This window comes from Lactuca saligna, chromosome 9 (assembly GCF_052625555.1).
Source record: "Lactuca saligna cultivar CGN05327 chromosome 9, ASM5262555v1, whole genome shotgun sequence".
NCBI lineage: Eukaryota > Viridiplantae > Streptophyta > Magnoliopsida > Asterales > Asteraceae > Lactuca > Lactuca saligna.
Window position 1 is genome coordinate 32178929 of NC_136425.1, and position 21132 is coordinate 32200060.

General features: G+C 38.8%; 1 protein-coding gene across 1 annotated transcript; it reads right to left on the reverse strand.

The window, feature by feature from the left end:
- Window positions 1-1343: 1343 nt before the first annotated feature.
- LOC145016182 (uncharacterized) lies at window positions 1344-18139 on the reverse strand. The gene is made up of 8 exons (XM_078974576.1): window positions 17986-18139; window positions 17229-17872; window positions 16980-17132; window positions 16645-16894; window positions 16098-16564; window positions 2214-2321; window positions 1702-1788; window positions 1344-1403 (listed from the first exon to the last, which is right to left on the reverse strand). Exons 1-8 carry the CDS (start codon window positions 18137-18139, stop codon window positions 1344-1346), a joined length of 1923 nt encoding a protein of 640 aa, XP_078830702.1.
- Window positions 18140-21132: the final 2993 nt, after the last annotated feature.

Here is a 21132-nt window from a genome sequence, read left to right on the forward strand (position 1 = left end):
AAGGATGGTTCAATGCGATTGTGGGCGTGCTGCTGTAATTCGAACTTCAACTACTAACAATAATCCAGGACACTACTAGAAAAAAGGCCTTTTACGATGCTCATTGCGCGCCGTAAAACGCTCAGACGACGCGCAAATGCGTGTCAAGGAAGGCCCTGTCATAAAGAGAGACGACGCGCATTTATGACGCGCATTTACGACGCGCGGTTATGACACGCAATGCGTATCAAGGAAGGCCCTGTCATAAAGGAAGACGACACGCATTTGCATGTCGTAACCTTACGACGCGCGTGTTTATGACACGCAATGCGTATCAAGGAAGCCCCTGTCAAGAAAGGCCATGTCATAAATGAAGATGACACACATTTTTGCATATCATAATTTTAAATGTTTAAAAAAATATTATTTATAGATTTGCTTATTTTCAAATTAAATTTGTATTTAATGTTTAATAATAGATAATAAAATATCATATACAAAAATAGAATCCTTTGCATAAATTTAATGTCATACAAATAATCGTTCCATTGAAAACAAAACATGCAATACAATACAACAGTAAGTAAATGTAACGTATTGCAGGAACTTTGAGAGGCTACTGGGCGTGGAAGGCGGTTGCTAGAGCTATCAGAACCTGCACATGGCAAATCAGTAACTTAACATGCAATGCAATACAATATTAAAATGATTCTTTGGATCATTTTGTAAATAGGATTTATTCTTTACTTTGCCTCTGCTAAATTTTATTAGTCATCAAACAAAATATATTATGTACAAAGATAAACATAAATAACACCAAATATAATTAGGACAGATAATCATGCTTCTTTACCTATACCTATACCAATGGATTTCAACAACCATTACCTAACACAGAAAAAATAAATCTATACAAATGATATTATCCAAACACATATTCAACCTTCTACAAATTTTTCCATAATTTAAGAAGGTGTAACTACCTGTTGGTCAAAGATTTCAGCTCTGGCAAGTCAACAGGTAGCAGGTGTGCATCTAAGGAAAATGAAGAAAATCATTATGAGAAATGGCAAATATGGAATTTAGACAACAATAAAGGATGGTGATATATAAAGCCCAACTCCAAAGAAGAAACAACAATGGGCAAATAAAAAAATACTCAGTTGTTAATAATGGGAACTTAAATAATTATTCCTTTTCTTTTCTTGGTTAACTTCATGCAGGTTGAAAGAAGTTTTGTAACTAAACGACCAACTAAAACATTAATAGGAACAACTTTTATCATGGAAAGCAACAATTTAAGGCACAAATCATCACCATGACTGTAATCCATGAGGGATTCCAAAAACTTTATCCTTTGAGGCCTACCTAATTTCCTTCAAGATATCAACAACCTTTTTAGGGAGCACTTCCACAGATTGCAACTGCCATGTAAATAAGAAAGGTATAAATTAACTTTATAAAGTTACGGATAAACAACATATGGCAAGCAAGAATACCTGTACTAGATTAACCAAGGCCATAAAGGACACACGAAACAAGTGCAAAAAGATACCTATACTACATAAGGTCATATTAGTCAATTGCATTAATTAATATTCCTGGAATGATTTTGGTGATGTAATTATTGGGATGAATGTGAAGATAGTTTTGTAGATTTGGTAGTAGGTTACCTTGGATTGGTAATTGTCTTGGACTTTTGTAAATTTGGTAATAGGTTACCTTTTTTTCTTTTCTTTTGAATTTATTGTCCCTGTTGTCATGGAACAACATTAGCACTGATGTAGATCCCAATACCAAGACTTTTACCTGTTTGGAAAATATTTCAAACAATAAAAAAGACATATTGTGAATAAACTAATCAAATAGATTATGGACAAACTAATTCAGTTTTATCAAATAGATTATGGACAAACTAATTCAGAATATGGAAAGCTTGTGATTGTTCCCTGTTGTAACTTGTGTCTTTATCAGATGATGATGATAAAGGAGGGTGCATGTTTAGGGCATGTATGCTTTCGATATATGTAGAGGCACATTACTGAAGTGAAAATTGCAAGAGTTGTGATCACCATGCATAGCAATAAGATGATTAATACAGCTTTGCTGGAAAATTGCTTCTTCAAAGATTGAGCCTCTCTCAAAGATCCGGTGAACAACAACATGATGTGTAAGATTTTTATATTTAGTAATTCTACGAATAACGAAAGATCAGGAATCAAGATTTAGTTTACCAGAGTTGCAATTGTAGGACATGAAGCAATTAGTTTCATGACTTGTAGCCACTTCAGGGAGTTTACCACTGGGATATGTGCATTTCCATCTGTTTTGACTTGTATTTTCTGTGTTTTTTAACATTTTTTTTCATAAATATGTATTAACTATTAAATATATGTACTTCAATTTAAATGGTCAAATCATACCAGAGATGCAGTTACAGTAAGAAGAGCAGTTTGGTGGAATGACAACATGATGGTTTAGTTGGTTTGCATAGCATGTACATGTCCACTTGTTGATGCATATGTCTATGGTTTACAGGTGGACTAACAGGTGATGGGGGTTGTAAGGCAAGAAGTGAAAACATTAGCAGGAAACTCATGACTTTGTGGTAGGGTTTCATGTGCTTCACATGCTGCAAGTAGAATACAGTCTCTTAGTGAAGTTCCCGAAGAAGAAGAACTTGAGGGAGTCCAATCCAGGAGATATATACATATAAATGATATTCAAGCATTTAGTCAAACAATAATAACAATGTTGTCAAGAAATAAATAGTTAATAATACCTGTATGAAGGCATTGACAATCATCCCTGCAGCAGAACAATCAAAAACATATATGGAGGGAGTCTTGAGCCATGAGTCAAGGTCGCTGATAAGCAATGGAAAAGAACCCTTTAAATTTCAGGAGAATAGAACTAGTGATTAGAAGGAATGATTCAAAAATTAAATCAAAAATTCACAATTAGATTTTCAGAAAGAATTATGTAAGGAGGAGCGGAGTAAGAGAAAAAAAACTCTGAGTTTTGTTAAGACTAATTCAAAGATTTCTTACTTGAATCTTTTCCAAAAACTATATGTCCATCTCCTTAGTTGCCTCGTTTTCTTCATCTTATATTAGCAAGCGTGCCGGTGGTTGGTGCTTAGAAGAGCTAGAAGAATCGAGATTTGCTAAAAGATCTTGGGTTAAGTGAATTGGGCCCCTAAACCCTAGCTTAATTATAAATAAGGTAAGGCCGGCCCTGAAGATAGAATAATTGGTAACACCATCTCCCAACACACGTTGGCATTCAGTTTTGATCAATGCGAAGTCTTCCCCTTTCTTAGATTCATTAGCCTGGCCACAAGCAATCTCCGGCCTATCATCCTTTTGATTCGCCGATTCACGCTTCAACAAAACCGACAATGGAACATGCTCACTCTTATTGCAGGACAATTCCTTGATCGCTTCTAGTATCCAGATTTATAAAGTCAATTTTATAGCTTCTCCTATTCCAGCATGATATACTCGATAAAATCCTATAAGATCAACAAAAAAAAAATCCTTATCAATCAAACATTCTGAAACGATTGCCTTACATCTAACAAAAATCGAGTAAAATAAACATAAGATTCAAAAGAATGACACATAAATACTAATTTTCATAAGTCGTAACAACGATAGGTGCATTCTTCATGTTTCTTTTCTTTTCGTCTGTGTCTCAGAGTGACACTAGGGCTTGAAATTCTTAATCTTCAGAGTGACACTAGAGCAGAGATCTGATGAGAAAATTAACAAGTAAGGTTAGAAGTAGGGGAGAAGAGGATCGGAGACGAGAAAGAAGGAGGGAGAGGGGAGAATCGATTGCAAAGATCAAATATAGATAAAGGCAATAAAGAACAAGGCGGGTTCGTAGAGCCATGTGTTCCAAGACAGATTAAACCATCGATTTATGATCTTCAACCTCTAATTCGAGTTTGATACCTCTTATTTTTAATGAAAGAGGAGACTCAAATCTGAGAGAAAAATGAGGAGTCGATAATTAGGGAAAGAGGGAAAGAAGAAAAAAAAGGAAGACCAATCGGGAAATCGAAGCAGATCTTTACCATATGCGTTCATAAGAGGGCGGAGTGGATATTAGCGAAAGCAGCGATCGTCGATTCTGGTTTCCTTTTCTTCGATTGAACACCCAAGAGATCTTATTCCTTTTCTTCAAATTCTCATTTGCCTCCCAACCCCGGAAGACGTGGAATCGATGCCCTCTATTTTTGGAAGTCGGATCGATGGATACTCGTCCTTGTTAGAATTTTTTTAGGCTTCAAAATTGATAGATTTTTTTTTTCGATTCTTTCAAGTTTGAATCAGAAAATGAGAAACAGTTAGGGAAATCAAGAGTGCAATGCTCGTCCTTGTTAGGTTGAAGATGAAAGATAGATAGAAGATAGAAAACAAAAAGGCGGGTTTTCAAAAATTTGGGGATTTCATTTCCCCCCTTGTCTACTAAAGGCGCGTTTCATTAAAATTATAAAGCGACAGGTACAGACGACGCACGTTTAAGATAAAGCACCCTCCGTGTTTTTAATTTTTTTTCTTGAGAAACTAAATTAAGGGCACACAATAAAGCGTGACGTAAATCCTTAAATTTTTTGGAGAGATAACACTATTTTAAGGGCACGTCCTTTTGCGTATCGTTAATTATCGCGTGTCGTAAAAAGCGCGTCATTAAAGGTCTTTTTTTTAGTAGTGGGAAGACCCTTTTACGCATGTCCAATTAAGGTATGTTGTAGTTGAGAATTTTGTAATCGTAACCCTAGATGGGGATATCACTGTATGCGATTATAGGTATTGTAACCGTGGCTTTTGAAATTGACAGGAACCACGTAAAGGATTTATTGCTTGGGTAGATGATGATGAAAAGGATCATGGTGACAGATTGACAATCTCCTGGCTTGTGAGGCTGAACAAGAAGCTGAAAAATGAAAATCTTTTCTTGAAAATATGTTTATTTATTAGTTGGGTATTGTTCTTGGTGATACTTGTTTACAAGTTGTAAGGTGGGGATGAGTTGTTATTGTAATGGTAAAGTCTTCTGTAATGGTTAGGTTGTAGCAATGTATGTGATGGTATCATTATCTATAATGGTTAGGTTGTAGCAGTGAATGTGAAGGTATCCTTTTCTGTAATGGTTAAGTTGTCGATGTATTGTAATGCAGATGGTTAAGATTTTAAAGATCAATGAAAATGGTGTTATGTATTGGTTAGGTTGTCTATGTATTGTAATGTACTGTAATGGTTGTAGCAGTGTTGTATTGATTATGTTTTAAAGTGATGTATAAGCAACATATTGACCATTAATTAGTACCAAACTATAACAGGGCAATAAGGGTGACATCATAAGAAGAATATAACAATCTAATTTTGTACCAAACTATTATGGAAAATATAAATGTAAAAATCAATATAAACCAAATTATTATCTACCCAATGGTGTATCATAAGAAGAAAACATTCCATTAATTAGTACCAAACTATTACTGGGCAATGAGGGTGACAAACTAGTTCATCCAAAAGTGCCAACATATTGGCTAAAACAAGTATCAAAATACTGCCCCTATTACAAACTAGAGTAAATAATGTACCAAAATATTAGCCCTATTACAAGCAGCAACATAACACAATCCATTCATATTTAAAGTAACAAAAGACTAGCCCTATTACAAACCATCAAGTGGTTGCCTTCCCTTTCCCTTTTCCTTTTACTTGTGATTGTCCACCACCCCCACCAACAATTGGTCTTTTCCCTTTGCAGGTTCTTGCATTGTGACCAACATTGTTACACTTCGTACATGTTACTGATCTATGGGCCCTTGATGCTGTGTTTCCTCTAACAAAGTCCTCCTTTTCCACAATTGATATTGTTCTCTTCTTCTTTGGTCTTCCTATGGGAACACGATGTTTTGGAGGCAACAGAGTTGTTGGTATAGCTTGTAACATCCCCCTCTGGCACGTATCACAATATTGTCCGCTTTGGGCCACTCGGCACGAGGACTTCCCAGGGGGTCACCCATCCCGGTACTACTCCCGCCCGAGCACGCTTAACTGCAGAGTTCTTATGGGATCTGCTGCCCTCACGGCTTTAAAACGCGTTGTGATAGGGAAGGTATCCACACCCCTTATAAGGAATGCTTAGTTCTCCTTCCCAACCGATGTGGGATCAGATCTACCCACCTTCACCCCCCATTATAGGGTTCGACGTCCCTGTCGAACACATCGACCCGTGCCCTGGCTCTGATACCATTTGTAACATCCCCCTCTGGCACGTATCACAATATTGTCCGCTTTGGGCCACTCGGCACGAGGACTTCCCAGGGGGTCACCCATCCCGGTACTACTCCCGCCCGAGCACGCTTAACTGCAGAGTTCTTATGGGATCTGCTGCCCTCACGGCTTTAAAACGCGTTGTGATAGGGAAGGTATCCACACCCCTTATAAGGAATGCTTAGTTCTCCTTCCCAACCGATGTGGGATCAGATCTACCCACCTTAACTGTGACATCCCCAAAATCACGGCCAGAAAAGACCGGTTTTGTTTATACTTTATTTCAAAATCAGAGTTATCTTTTAATAAAAGGGTTGCGGAATTTGTCCCAAAACAATAATATGATAAAGATTTATCAAAAGCATTTCCATAGAAATGTATTTCATTAAAAGACTCGGGATGTCATGTTCGTACAGATCAAAAGTATAAACAGTACAATATAAGCCTTACTACATTATTTCATATCTACAGGCCTATATCCGTAATCCCTCGTCCAAAACATCACACCTATGCTCATGCGCCACTACCTGTAATGCATAAAACTGAGTGGGTCAGGCTTGGGAGCCTGGTGAGCACATAGGGTTTTCAACCCACAATAAGTTTATTAATTTCATCAATCAACAATAACCCGATTACCCGTTCCCGTTATCCTCACTTTACGTCCCTAAACACCTATCATAAGGGACCTAGCCTAAGGATCATCATCGGGACGGACACTACTGCTAAGGGGATTCCTCAGCAATAAATGTCCTAATAGGCAACCATGTGGGGGATGGAGTACACCGGTGAACACATCGTTCACAACACCTACAGGTTGCGAACCTGCTAGTGTTCCACTGGACTGTCTACAAGAGTCCGTGGTCGTCATCTATACTCCGCTAGATGACTGGATCAACAACAACAACATCGAGGCCTCTCATCATTTTATCACACATCACCTATTACATCTACCCATGTTTTACCCCAACATTTTTGTAGATATAAAATACATATACAGTTTAAATCATTGAAAACATGTATAACAACGTTCATCTAGCATAGATAGCAAGTATTCAGATAATATGCACACATAACACGTAATTTATATAAAATACTTCATATCTATGTGTAAGTTGAAGGTAACTATGCACTCACCGGAAAAGGTGGTGATTCCGAACTCAGACAGCGCTTCGCTTCTTAAAAAGAATTTTTCTTCGACGAAACCTAGTATTATTACCACTAGAGTTTAGTTTATTATTCGTCGAGACTAATTAATAGTCTAGCTATTATTATTATTATTATATAAGCGTCAAAAAAATACTTATACAACCCATAATAATAGCCCAAGTATTTATTATAAGTTCCTAATAACGTTACTATAATTAAATAAAAGTTATATTAAAAATAGCGTAGGCGTAGCTCACTTACAGCGGGTTTTATAGAAAACCGGGCTTTGCTTGGAGCAGCGTTCCCGAGCCAAAAAGCTCTTCTTCTCGGAGCCTTCGAGCACTCCGGGGCTTCCGCCTCGTGCTAGGGAGGTTCCCTAGGCTTTTCGGGGGATTTCGGGGCTAGAGAGAGGTTCTAGAGAGAGAGAGAGAGTAAAGAGAAGAAAGAATGGGAAAGGTGTGAAGAAAATGAGGGTGGGAGAGGTGGTATTTATAGGGTGAAATGTGGCTGAACTTGGTGCCACATGTCACCATCTGGTGGCAAGCCTTGGGGAGAAAGCAATGGCCAAGATTGTGCCACATCACCCATTTTCGCACAGCACACTTCCGACTTCTAAAATCCGTAACTTTCACATACGACCTCCGTTTTTGACGTTCTTTATATCCACGCGTAGGTAATAATAAGATCTACAACTTTCATTTTGACACCGTCAGCTAATTCTCGACCGATCTTAAATTTAACAGTACAAGGGGATTATACTGTTAAACGTCTGCGTAAAATTAATAACTTCTACATACGGACTCTGTTTTTGTCTGTCTTTTTACCGTTGATTTCCTATTAATGAGATCTTCAACTCTCATTTATGTTGCGTAAGCCAAAAACCGCTCGAACTAAAATTCGAGTTTCAGGCCGTGCACTGCTAAGCCGAATCTTAGAAAAATCATAACTTCTTCATACGAAGTCAGATTTGGGCGTTCTTTTTATCGATGTTCTTAGTTTAATATATTCTACGACTTTTGTTTATATTTCTAAGGCTAAAAAGTCTTCTATCGTAAATTCACTATTTACGTCTCCCGGTATCGTGCCGGTTTTGTCGTAAAACTTCGGCGGGCCATAACTTCTTCTTTATAGCTCGGATTTCGGCATTCTTTATATGCACGGAAACCTTGAGACATATTCTACAACTTTATGTAGAGATATCGGGATTATCTCGCACTTTAATTTTGATGCTCATTTTTATTCTTTATTAATTATACATTTATAATTAAATAATAAACACATAAACACACATAATTCACATAATACTCAAATATTTCATATTTATTACTTCAAAAAGAGTTACAATAGTTGACCTAGACTATTACATTGACAAAAATGCTTAGCCCTGAAAACCCAGGCGTTACAATTCTCACCCCCTTAGGATGATTCCGTCCCGGAATCATGCATCAGCAAACAGATGTGGATAGCGACTCATCATGTCATCCTCTATTTCCCAAGTGAGATTCGGCCCATTCGAATGTTTCCATCGGACTAGCACCAAGTCGACCATCTTGCGTCGTAACTTCTTAGTCTTACGGTCAATAATTGCCTCAGGCTCTTCGATCAGCCTTTTATTCTCATCCATCCTTAATTCCGAGATTGGAATTATTTCGGGAACATCTCCCATGAATTTCCTCAAATAACACACATGGAAGGTGTTATGAATACCATTGAGTTCTTCGGGCAATTCCAGCTTGTAAGCTTGGTTCCCAATCCTCTGAAGAACTTTGAATGGTCCAATAAACCTTGGACTCAACTTTCCTCTTTTCCCAAATCGTATAAGTCCCTTCCACGGTGAGACTTTAAGTAAAACGGAATCCCCAACTTCGAAGGTTATCGGTCGTCTTTTCTTGTCGGCATAGCTCTTCTGACGATCCTGAGCTGCTAACATTCTTTCCCTAATCACCTTCAATTTCTCAGCAGTCTCATGGACTATCTCGGGGCCCATAAACTGCTTCTCTCCGGCTTCAAGCCAACAAGACGGCGTACGACACTTCTGCCCATACAAGGCTTGATAAGGAGCCATCTTGATGCTTGAGTGAAAACTATTGTTGTAGGAAAATTCTACCAGAGGTAAGTGCTCGTCCCAATTCCCTTGGAATTCGAGGGTACATGCTCTCAGCATATCTTCCAACGTCTGAATCGTTCTTTCACTCTGACCATCAGTTTGCGGATGGTAAGCAGTACTCAAACACAACTTTGTACCCAACTCCTCTTGTAGACTCCTCCAAAACCTCGATGTGAAACGACTATCACGATCTGACACAATAGTAAGAGGGACACCGTGAAGTCTTACAATTTCCTTCACGTAAGCATTTGCGAGCTTATCCATAGACCACTTCTCGTTGGCTGCTATGAAGTGTGCACTCTTGGTGAAACGATCCACGACTACCCAAATCATGTCGTGTCCATTCTTCGTTCTGGGCAGTTTAGTCACAAAATCCATGGTGATGTCTTCCCATTTACCCATGGGTACAGGTAAGGGTTCTAAACTCCCATACGGTTTTTGATGTTGTGCCTTAACCCTCGCACATGTTATGCACTCAGCCACATACTTCGCAACATCGAGCTTCATCGTCGGCCACCAGTAGTAGGGTTTTAGGTCCTTATACATTTTAGTGCTACCGGGATGAATCGAGTACATGGTCTTGTGTGCTTCTTCCATTAGAAGATCTCTTATTCCTCCCGTCTTAGGTACCCAAATTCGATCTTGGAATACATTCAGTCCTCGACTGTTCGTACCGAACACTAACGTTTTTCCCAAACGTTCTTCCTTTCGGTCATTCTTTTCTAAGGCTTCTTCTTGAGCTTTCCTGATACTTTCCACAATCATCGAGACGACTTCAATTCTTAACGCTCTTGGCCTTCTTCTTTCAAGATTGACTTTCCGACTGAGAGCATCAGCAACAATATTTGCTTTACCTGGGTGGTAAAGTATCTCACAGTCGTAGTCCTTGAGAAGTTCTAGCTAGCGTCGTTGCCTCATGTTCAACTCCTTCTGATTAAAGAGATACTGGAGACTCTTATGATCAGTGAAGAGCTTGCACTTCGTGCCGTAGAGGTAATGCCTCCATATCTTTAAGGCGAATACTACCGCTGCCAACTCCAGATCATGAGTGGGGTAGTTCTTTTCGTGCTCTTTCAATTGTCGAGATGCGTATGCTATCACCTTTTCTCTTTGGGTCAGAACACAACCTAACCCGACTCCAGATGCATCACTATAAACTGCGAAATCTTCGACTCCATCGGGTAGAGAAAGTATCGGCGCTTCACATAACTTCTTCTTTAGCTTCTCGAACGCCTCATCATGTTTCTCACTCCATGTATACGTAGCTCCTTTATGGGTCAAAGCTGTTAATGGAGCAGCTATCAAAGAAAAGCCTTGGATAAATCGTCGGTAATATCCGGCTAATCCTAGAAAGCTTCGAATCTCCGTGGGATTCTTCGGACGTTCCCACTTCATTACAGCTTCGATCTTGGCAGGGTCAACCATTATTCCTTCTTGGTTAACAACATGACCCAAGAATTGGACTTCCCGTATCCAAAAGTCGCATTTGGAGAACTTTGCAAAAAGCTTCTCCTTCTTTAACACCTCCAACACTTCTCGTAGATGCTTGCCATGCTCCTCCTGGCTTTTCGAGTAAATGAGAATGTCGTCGATGAACACTATCACAGATTTATCGAGGAATGGTTTACAAACCCTATTCATCAAATCCATGAATGCTGCGGGAGCATTGGTTAGTCCGAACGACATAACCAAGAACTCGTAGTGTCCATATCTTGTTCTGAATGCAGTCTTCTCAATATCCTGCTCTCTCACCTTCAGCTGATGATATCCTGATCTAAGATCGATCTTTGAGAAGTAGCTCGAACCTTGCAGCTGATCGAATAGATCATCAATCCTCGGTAATGGATACTTGTTCTTCACCGTTGCCTTATTCAACTCTAGGTAGTCTATGCACATCCTCATGCTTCCGTCCTTCTTCTTCACGAATAACACTGGAGCTCCCCAGGGTGATGAACTAGGTCGAATGAAACCGCTATCCAACAGCTCCTGAAGTTGCATCATGAGCTCCTTCATCTCCGTCGGTGCTAATCGGTAAGGTGCCTTTGCTATCGGTGTTGTTCCTGGTAATAAGTCTATACGAAATTCTACTTGCCTATCAGGTGGTAATCCAGGAAGATCTTCGGGAAAGACTTCCGGATAATCGCACACAACCGGTATATTCTGCACCTCTTTCTTTTCTTTCTTAGCATCGATTACGAATGCCAAGTACGATGCACATCCCTTGGACAAACATTTCCTAGCTTTCATCAAGGATATGATTCCAGAACTCACTCTGCGTTTGTCCCCGTACACCATAAATGATTCCTTTCCGGGTGGGTTTATCCTAACTATCTTCTTTCGGCATAATATCTCGGCATCGTTGGCGCTAAGCCAATCCATACCCAAAACGATGTCGAAACCGTTTAACTCTATGGGTAATAGTTCCTCCTGGAATTCGTTTCCGTTTAGGTCAATGACGATGTTCCTAATACGATTACTAACAGGTACGAATTTGCCACTGGCAACTTCTACAATTAGGGCGTTATCAAGTTTTTCTACAGGTAATGCTAATTTCGCACTAAATTTATGCGACACAAAGGAGTAGTTGGCTCCGGAATCAAACAGTATATTTGCAGGCAAACCATTTACAAGAAAGGTACCTGAAGCGACGTCTGCTGCCTCCTTTGCAGCCTCGAGCGTCATCTGGAAGGCTCTCGCCTTCGGCTTTGGTGGTATGTTGGGTCTTCCTGCCTCCTTCTTCTTCGGGCAGTCCTTCAAAATGTGCCCTTCTTCATTACACCCATAACAGGCCTTCTGGTTAAGGGTGCATTCGTTGGCATAGTGCCCAGGCTTTCCGCATTTGTAACAAGTGACCCCTCCATCACACTTCCCAGAGTGCTTCTTCTTGCACTTGTCACACCACTTTGCTTCTGATCCTCCTCCTCTCGAACTAGACTTCGAGAATCTACCTTTCTTACCGGACCTCGAGGATCCGTCAAATTTCCGTTTCTCTCCTACTTCCGCTCTCTCCAGACCCTTTTCTCGTATCTGGGTCTCCACATTCTTAGCAGCCCAGATGGCAGCTTTTAGAGTGGTAGTTTGCTTGACCATTGGACCGAAGTCCGCTGGTAATCCGAGGGCAAATTTGTTAACCTTGGAGAGTTCAGTTGGGACGAGGTGAGGAACAAGCTTCATTTTCTCAGTAAAGCTTGCAGCGTATTCAGTAACGCTCATTCTTCCCTTCTTCAGATTCTGGAATTCGTTGCTGATCTCCAGAAGATCCTGCTCAGAGCAGTATTGCATCTTCAACTGTACCAGAAAATCCTCCCACGACATTTTGCTTGCTTCACCTTTGGGCATTGAATCAGCTAATAGCTTCCACCAGCTTAGTACTCCATATTTCAATAGAGGAACTGCAAGAGCAGTCTTCTGCCTATTGCTACACTCGCAACTCTCAAACATTGTCTCCATCTCAGAGATCCAGTTCATGACTTCCACCGGCGTCGGGCTTCCGGATAGACTCGGTGGCTTGGATGCCATGAAATCCTTGTATTTGCATCCACGTCCATCATTTCCTCCATCCTGGTGGTTTTGCCTAACTATCGGTGGGTTGGCTTGACCAATAGTCCCACTGTAGTTTCCTTCTTCAGTCTGCCCTTCGTTCAACTCGGGCTGTTCGAGCCGAATAGTCGCTTCCTCTCGATTTTGCTGGAGCAAACGCCTGGTTTCCTCCATTTGACGATTCAACATTGCCTGGATCATCGCTTGCACTCCGGCCATCGTTATTGGTCCGGCAGCGGCTTCCACAACTGGTATTTGCTCGATCACGGGGGGTTGGTGTCCGTTCCTATTTGCGTTTACGTTTCCACTACGGGTCCTTACCATCTTGATCTATATACCGAATAAGGTGGATTTAGATCTTTATTTAGGAGAGACGTTTTAAATCGTCCTTATCACTCCGAAACGTTTACATGCTAGTTCTAATATCGTAGTCGTACGTTTAGAATCCTAAACACATAAGGTTCCAGATCCGGTCGGCAACAGACCATAGATCCCGAACAAAATAACAGCATATCATGCATAAAACATTTAGCACATAAAAGCATTTTAGGCACAATTCCTAAAATAAGCTAGTGCTCACACCTCACAATCATCGCTTAGCATTCTAAGTTTAAGTCTAGAAATCCTACAAATTCCTAGTTCGCTTAAACTAATGCTCTGATACCAACTGTGACATCCCCAAAATCACGGCCAGAAAAGACCGGTTTTGTTTATACTTTATTTCAAAATCAGAGTTATCTTTTAATAAAAGGGTTGCGGAATTTGTCCCAAAACAATAATATGATAAAGATTTATCAAAAGCATTTCCATAGAAATGTATTTCATTAAAAGACTCGGGATGTCATGTTCGTACAGATCAAAAGTATAAACAGTACAATATAAGCCTTACTACATTATTTCATATCTACAGGCCTATATCCGTAATCCCTCGTCCAAAACATCACACCTATGCTCATGCGCCACTACCTGTAATGCATAAAACTGAGTGGGTCAGGCTTGGGAGCCTGGTGAGCACATAGGGTTTTCAACCCACAATAAGTTTATTAATTTCATCAATCAACAATAACCCGATTACCCGTTCCCGTTATCCTCACTTTACGTCCCTAAACACCTATCATAAGGGACCTAGCCTAAGGATCATCATCGGGACGGACACTACTGCTAAGGGGATTCCTCAGCAATAAATGTCCTAATAGGCAACCATGTGGGGGATGGAGTACACCGGTGAACACATCGTTCACAACACCTACAGGTTGCGAACCTGCTAGTGTTCCACTGGACTGTCTAGAAGAGTCCGTGGTCGTCATCTATACTCCGCTAGATGACTGGATCAACAACAACAACATCGAGGCCTCTCATCATTTTATCACACATCACCTATTACATCTACCCATGTTTTACCCCAACATTTTTGTAGATATAAAATACATATACAGTTTAAATCATTGAAAACATGTATAACAACGTTCATCTAGCATAGATAGCAAGTATTCAGATAATATGCACACATAACACGTAATTTATATAAAATACTTCATATCTATGTGTAAGTTGAAGGTAACTATGCACTCACCGGAAAAGGTGGTGATTCCGAACTCAGACAGCGCTTCGCTTCTTAAAAAGAATTTTTCTTCGACGAAACCTAGTATTATTACCACTAGAGTTTAGTTTATTATTCGTCGAGACTAATTAATAGTCTAGCTATTATTATTATTATTATATAAGCGTCAAAAAAATACTTATACAACCCATAATAATAGCCCAAGTATTTATTATAAGTTCCTAATAACGTTACTATAATTAAATAAAAGTTATATTAAAAATAGCGTAGGCGTAGCTCACTTACAGCGGGTTTTATAGAAAACCGGGCTTTGCTTGGAGCAGCGTTCCCGAGCCAAAAAGCTCTTCTTCTCGGAGCCTTCGAGCACTCCGGGGCTTCCGCCTCGTGCTAGGGAGGTTCCCTAGGCTTTTCGGGGGATTTCGGGGCTAGAGAGAGGTTCTAGAGAGAGAGAGAGAGTAAAGAGAAGAAAGAATGGGAAAGGTGTGAAGAAAATGAGGGTGGGAGAGGTGGTATTTATAGGGTGAAATGTGGCTGAACTTGGTGCCACATGTCACCATCTGGTGGCAAGCCTTGGGGAGAAAGCAATGGCCAAGATTGTGCCACATCACCCATTTTCGCACAGCACACTTCCGACTTCTAAAATCCGTAACTTTCACATACGACCTCCGTTTTTGACGTTCTTTATATCCACGCGTAGGTAATAATAAGATCTACAACTTTCATTTTGACACCGTCAGCTAATTCTCGACCGATCTTAAATTTAACAGTACAAGGGGATTATACTGTTAAACGTCTGCGTAAAATTAATAACTTCTACATACGGACTCTGTTTTTGTCTGTCTTTTTACCGTTGATTTCCTATTAATGAGATCTTCAACTCTCATTTATGTTGCGTAAGCCAAAAACCGCTCGAACTAAAATTCGAGTTTCAGGCCGTGCACTGCTAAGCCGAATCTTAGAAAAATCATAACTTCTTCATACGAAGTCAGATTTGGGCGTTCTTTTTATCGATGTTCTTAGTTTAATATATTCTACGACTTTTGTTTATATTTCTAAGGCTAAAAAGTCTTCTATCGTAAATTCACTATTTACGTCTCCCGGTATCGTGCCGGTTTTGTCGTAAAACTTCGGCGGGCCATAACTTCTTCTTTATAGCTCGGATTTCGGCATTCTTTATATGCACGGAAACCTTGAGACATATTCTACAACTTTATGTAGAGATATCGGGATTATCTCGCACTTTAATTTTGATGCTCATTTTTATTCTTTATTAATTATACATTTATAATTAAATAATAAACACATAAACACACATAATTCACATAATACTCAAATATTTCATATTTATTACTTCAAAAAGAGTTACAATAGTTGACCTAGACTATTACATTGACAAAAATGCTTAGCCCTGAAAACCCAGGCGTTACATAGCTGACTTCTCCCACATGGACCTTCCATTGATTGGACTAACCTTAAAAGAATACATCTCTTTCCAGCTTGATAACCAGTAACATGGATGCACAAATGATTCTGGGATTCCCACATCTTTGTCATTCCTCCCCATGTCCCAAATAGCAGCCACACCATGTTTGCATGGAATTCCTGTTAATTCCCACCTTTTGCACGTACAACTTTGTTGACCTACATCCACAATACACTGATCTTGCCATGGTCCAGCAACTTGATATTTTCCAGCACCACAAAATGTTGCAACATACTGTTCTGCCTTACTCTTTATGTTATCCAATATTGTTGTAGCTGTAGGAGTCAAAGGACCTACAACTTTCTGAATTTCCTTGTCAACTTTGACTATCTTCTTCATAATGTACTCTCTGATGAACTCAATGCAGTTAATAATTGGTGCATCACGACCATCTTCTATCTTGCTGTTGAATGCTTCACACAGATTATTAGTTAGAGCATCACAATGTGCTCTCCCTGAACATAAACAAATTCTATGTCAGTATTCAATTTACCTTCTTTTAAAATTATTAAGTAGAGATCGAAAGTCATTATACCAGTAAAGTGGGAGCGAGCCCAACTTTGAGGAGGTATTTGTTTCAGCCACTCATAAGCATCATTGTTAAGCTTCTTTAGTTTTTCCATTGCTTGATGAAAGTGTTGTACATTAGAGGTCGTGGCACATTCCCAAAGAAGATCCTTGAACACCTTTCCCCTCCAGTTCTTTTTCATGTTGTCGTGTATGTGACAAAGACAATAGCGATGCCCTGCACATGGAAATAGTGTTGCAATCGCAGGCAACAAACCCTAGCAATAGTAACATGTTTGTATGTTAGTATAACTGCATCAATAGTATAAAACTATAAAACCTAGTTTGGATAGGTTCCAATACCTTTTGCCTGTCAGTCATAAACGTGAAATTGGAATTTGTTCCCAAACCTAAGTCATCACCCAAATTACTTAAAAACCAAGTCCAAGAATTCAATGTTTCTGATTCAACCACAGCATAGGCTAAAGGATATATCCCATTATTACCATCCAATGCCTTTGATAAGAAACATAAATTACCAGAAAACATTGGTCAGTTAACACTAATTAAAATAAAGAACATACAATACAAAAAGAAATAAGAAGATCTTACCACAGCAAACAAAACTTGGCATGGATATGGACCTTTCACGAAGGCTCCATCAAGTCCAAGAAAGTCCCTTCTTCCTGCTGCAAAACCTCGCTTCAAAGCTCCAATGCAAACATAGATACGCCTGAATGTTCTTGTCTCAACAGTTGGATTCGCTTCACTTTCAACATCAATTTTAACCGTAGTATCTGGGTTACGTGCTTGTACCTCTAAAACATAATCCCTTAACAACCTGTATTGGCTGGCATAATCTCCTTGAACATGCTTTAAAGCTTGCTGCTTTGCCCTAAAAGTTTTCATATGCGAAATGTCCATCTGGTACTCACGTTGGAGTTGCTCTCGTAAAGCCCTAATAGGAATCTTTGGGTTTGTCTCAATAACTTGTACTATATGCTCTGAAAGGAACTTATAGTCACATGCTTTGACTTTCCTTGTTTGTAGACATCGATGCTCCTTCGTGTATGTCTTAACCATCCAATCTATGTCACGCTTCCACTTACTACAATATATAACCCATGGGCATTTCTCTTCTTCATTAGTAGCAAGATTTGGTATAGTGCCCTTACACACAAACCTAACCCTATTCTTATCATTTTTCTCTAATTGTATTTCCCTTCTTGTCCTTATGGAATGTATTTCACTTGTGTCTTAAAGTCCTTAGATGAACTGAAAGTTTGAAAAATGTAGAAGGGCTCACTAACCAAAGCTGCATCATTTTCATAAGCCCTATGTATGGCCCTAATAGTTTTCCTTCGCTTACCATCATTTGCCTCATCTGATGAAGACCCAGACAACAAAACCTCTGTGTTGATCACTTCTAAGTCACCTTGTTGTGTATCTTCAGGTACATTACTTTCAGAAGAACCTCCAACCCATTCTACATCCTTGTCAATGTTCATATGGAAATCTTTCATATCCACATCAACATCGTGTATGAGATTGTCCTCATCAATAAAAAAAATCACTATCTTCACTCTCACTATCATCATCAAACTCATCATTTCCACTGCCATTGTTGTGTCCACTACCATCATAATCATCCTCATTCTCTACATTCATTTCAAATTCAATATGGTCGACCAAAGATGGTTCTTTGTCCAAATGACTATCATTCTCAACTTCTGTTAGGTCTGGAACACTCTCATGCTCAATTGGAGAGTCATTCCACTCCAAGAACAACTGTTTGGAGCAAGCTGGTGGCTCTTTAATTTCAACAATTTTAACCTTACTAGGGTTGGGGGACATAGAATAAGTATGTAAATTTGTTTTCCCATGCTCAATATATACATCTATTACCTTATGGTTAGCAACATACGTACCCAGATGATGAACATCCTGATCTGAACCCAAAGCAAATAACCCAAAATCCAAATCGCCAAATGGTCTCAGGAAATGATAATAGAGTAGTGTTTCGTCTGAATCAATATGCCCAAGTTCCTCCATCATCTCGTCAATGTCGTGAATGGAAAAGGTGTCAATGTCTAGTAAATCAACATAATTTTGCTTGCCTTTGATGTACTTTCTTCCAGGGAACTTTGTAAACTGTCCACCATGGTGTAATCGGACAGAGAATATCGTCGGATGTCAGGCTGTATATTCACGGAAAGATTGGTTAGTCACATTTTTCTTTTTAAGTTACTAACTGATTGAGGGAGTAAACACTTACCATATCTACGAGCAACGTCAATCTCGTCCATGGTAGCACGTATCCTCCAAGGCGCCATCGTCGTTTTCAAATGTAGGGTTCTTTCGATCAAGGGTTTTCAAGGGTTTTCAAAGGGTTTTCAAAGGTTTTGTCTGTGAAGCTTGTGTCTGATCACGTTGATCAACGATACGTCCTTTTTTTCTTGGCGGTATAACATTGGATATGTGAAAAGACTTTTATACCCCCAACGTGCAAGGCACGTGGGGTGTCTAACGGAAACAATTGACGGAATGTGAGAATAGGGACGTGGCGGGTTACATAATTAAAAGTTGAGGACAGTCCGAGTTAGAAAAATAAGTTAGGGACCAAGTGTGTAATTTACACTAAACAACAGGGACCATTCGCGTAATTTACTCATTTAGAAACCAAGTATATAAGAACAAGTATGTAAGAGGAAGATATGTAGTTACTTACATGATCATCATAACTTTATATTAAATCCTTAATGAAAAAAAAAACTTACAAATAACCTTACTTCTATCTTTTAAGAAAGGGCTAAAATCCTATGAGAATTGCACTTTCTTGCAGCTTTATAGCCTCACCAACAAATCATCTGTAGGCTTGAATTCTATCTCTTCAAATAAATTTTGATCTTTATTGACTTTGTGTTTCTTTGCTACAAGTGAACACATCAATTTTAATAACTTTAAACAAATCATCTTCATGTGATAATTGGAAAAATAGAACAAAAGCAATTAAAATACATGATATGTTAAACCTATGCAAAAAGAACATAAAAAATGAAGATGCCATAAACATCTCAATCCCAAATCTAGAACATTAAAAAGTACAGGAGGTACTAACTCCTAATTTCCTTAAAGTTCAAATACTTCATAATTTCTCGAGTTATGATTTAACAAAAGTTTATTCAATTTACAACTAAAAGCAGCCAAAACAAATACTTTTTTTTGTAAGCAACAATACGAGGAAAAGCACATGCTCATTGTATACTCCTTTCAATTTACAACTAAAATCAGCCAAATTTCTCAGTTAATCGAAATATTCAACAAACAATTCAGCAACAACAAAGCAATAATTCACTGTTAATATAAATTTACAACTGTAATTGAACTCAACAATAAAAAATATGAGAAATTAAGATTCTTACAAGTTAATCGAAATCAAAGAAGCCGCCTGGGATGTCTATAATCGAACTCAAAGAAGCTTTTTCGAGTTGTGGTTGTGGACGAAGTGGGATGTGGGAAACGATTTGGAGAAATCAACTTGAGGTCTCAGATTCGGTGGACCTGCTTGCTGCGGCGGATATGGTGGGTCGTAGGATGTCGGCGGAGATGGTAGGTCGTTCGACATCGGTGAAGGTGGAGGAGCACGGTATGGCTTGACGGAGGAAGGAGTGGCATGGGTGAGTTCTAGTTTAGCGATTGAGGAAGAAGAAAGCAATGAGGGGTAGAAAGGGGATTATCGTGTCACTATTTCAGTCAACCATATTTTTTTTTGATTGACCGAGTAAGGAGTTGGGTCGGCTGTTGCAGACCGAGTCAGTAATTCTTGGGCTTTATCAAACAGGCTGATTAGGACCGAGTCATCCAAAATTGTTAACCATCCCGGTCAGCTCATTATCAAACGGACCCTTACCTTTTAATTTCAAATTTTCTAAAGTTAAGAAACTAATATTAGTTTCTTTTCTTTATTTAAATTTAAAAGATAAAAACCATTTTCATTATAATAATTAAATATTTTTCTTATTTTCTTATAAGTTCAAAGTTCTCAAATATTTTGAACTTTATATTTAACTTTTTTTTACATTAACTCATATAATACATAGGCCTTATAACTAATTAGTACTATAACAAATATTACTATGAATTTTGTAAATTCAGTTATATATCACTATAAAATGTATTCATAACATAGCTCATATCTAATATTCTTTTATAAATATTAATGATAAATATTGTAAAGACTAAACTGCACAAATGGTCCCTGTGGTTTGCTCAAAATTGCTACTTTGATCCAAAAAGTTTTGGACTAGCACCAGAGGTCCAAAGTTTTCATTTTGTTGCTTGTTTGGTCCAATCTGTTCTGATTTTTTTTAAAATGACGGATTTGCCCTTGTTTATATGATTTTTTTTCTTTTTGCTTATTTGTTTTTTCTGATTTTCAGATTTAAAAAAATAAAATAAAAATAAATCTCTCTCTCTCTCTCTCTCTCTCTCTATCTATCTATCTATCTATCTATCT

Excerpts from the sequence above, each read along its gene's own strand:
- LOC145016182 (XM_078974576.1), bottom strand. The coding sequence starts at position 18,139 with ATGAAAGATTTCCATATGAACATTGACAAGGATGTAGAATGGGTTGGA. Across the intron at positions 16,895-16,979 it reads TTATGACTGACAGGCAAAAG|GGTTTGTTGCCTGCGATTGC; the intron begins GTATTGGAACCT and ends TACTATTGCTAG. Across the intron at positions 2,322-16,097 it reads AAGAGATGTATTCTTTTAAG|AAAATACAAGTCAAAACAGA; the intron begins GTTAGTCCAATC and ends TAAAAAACACAG.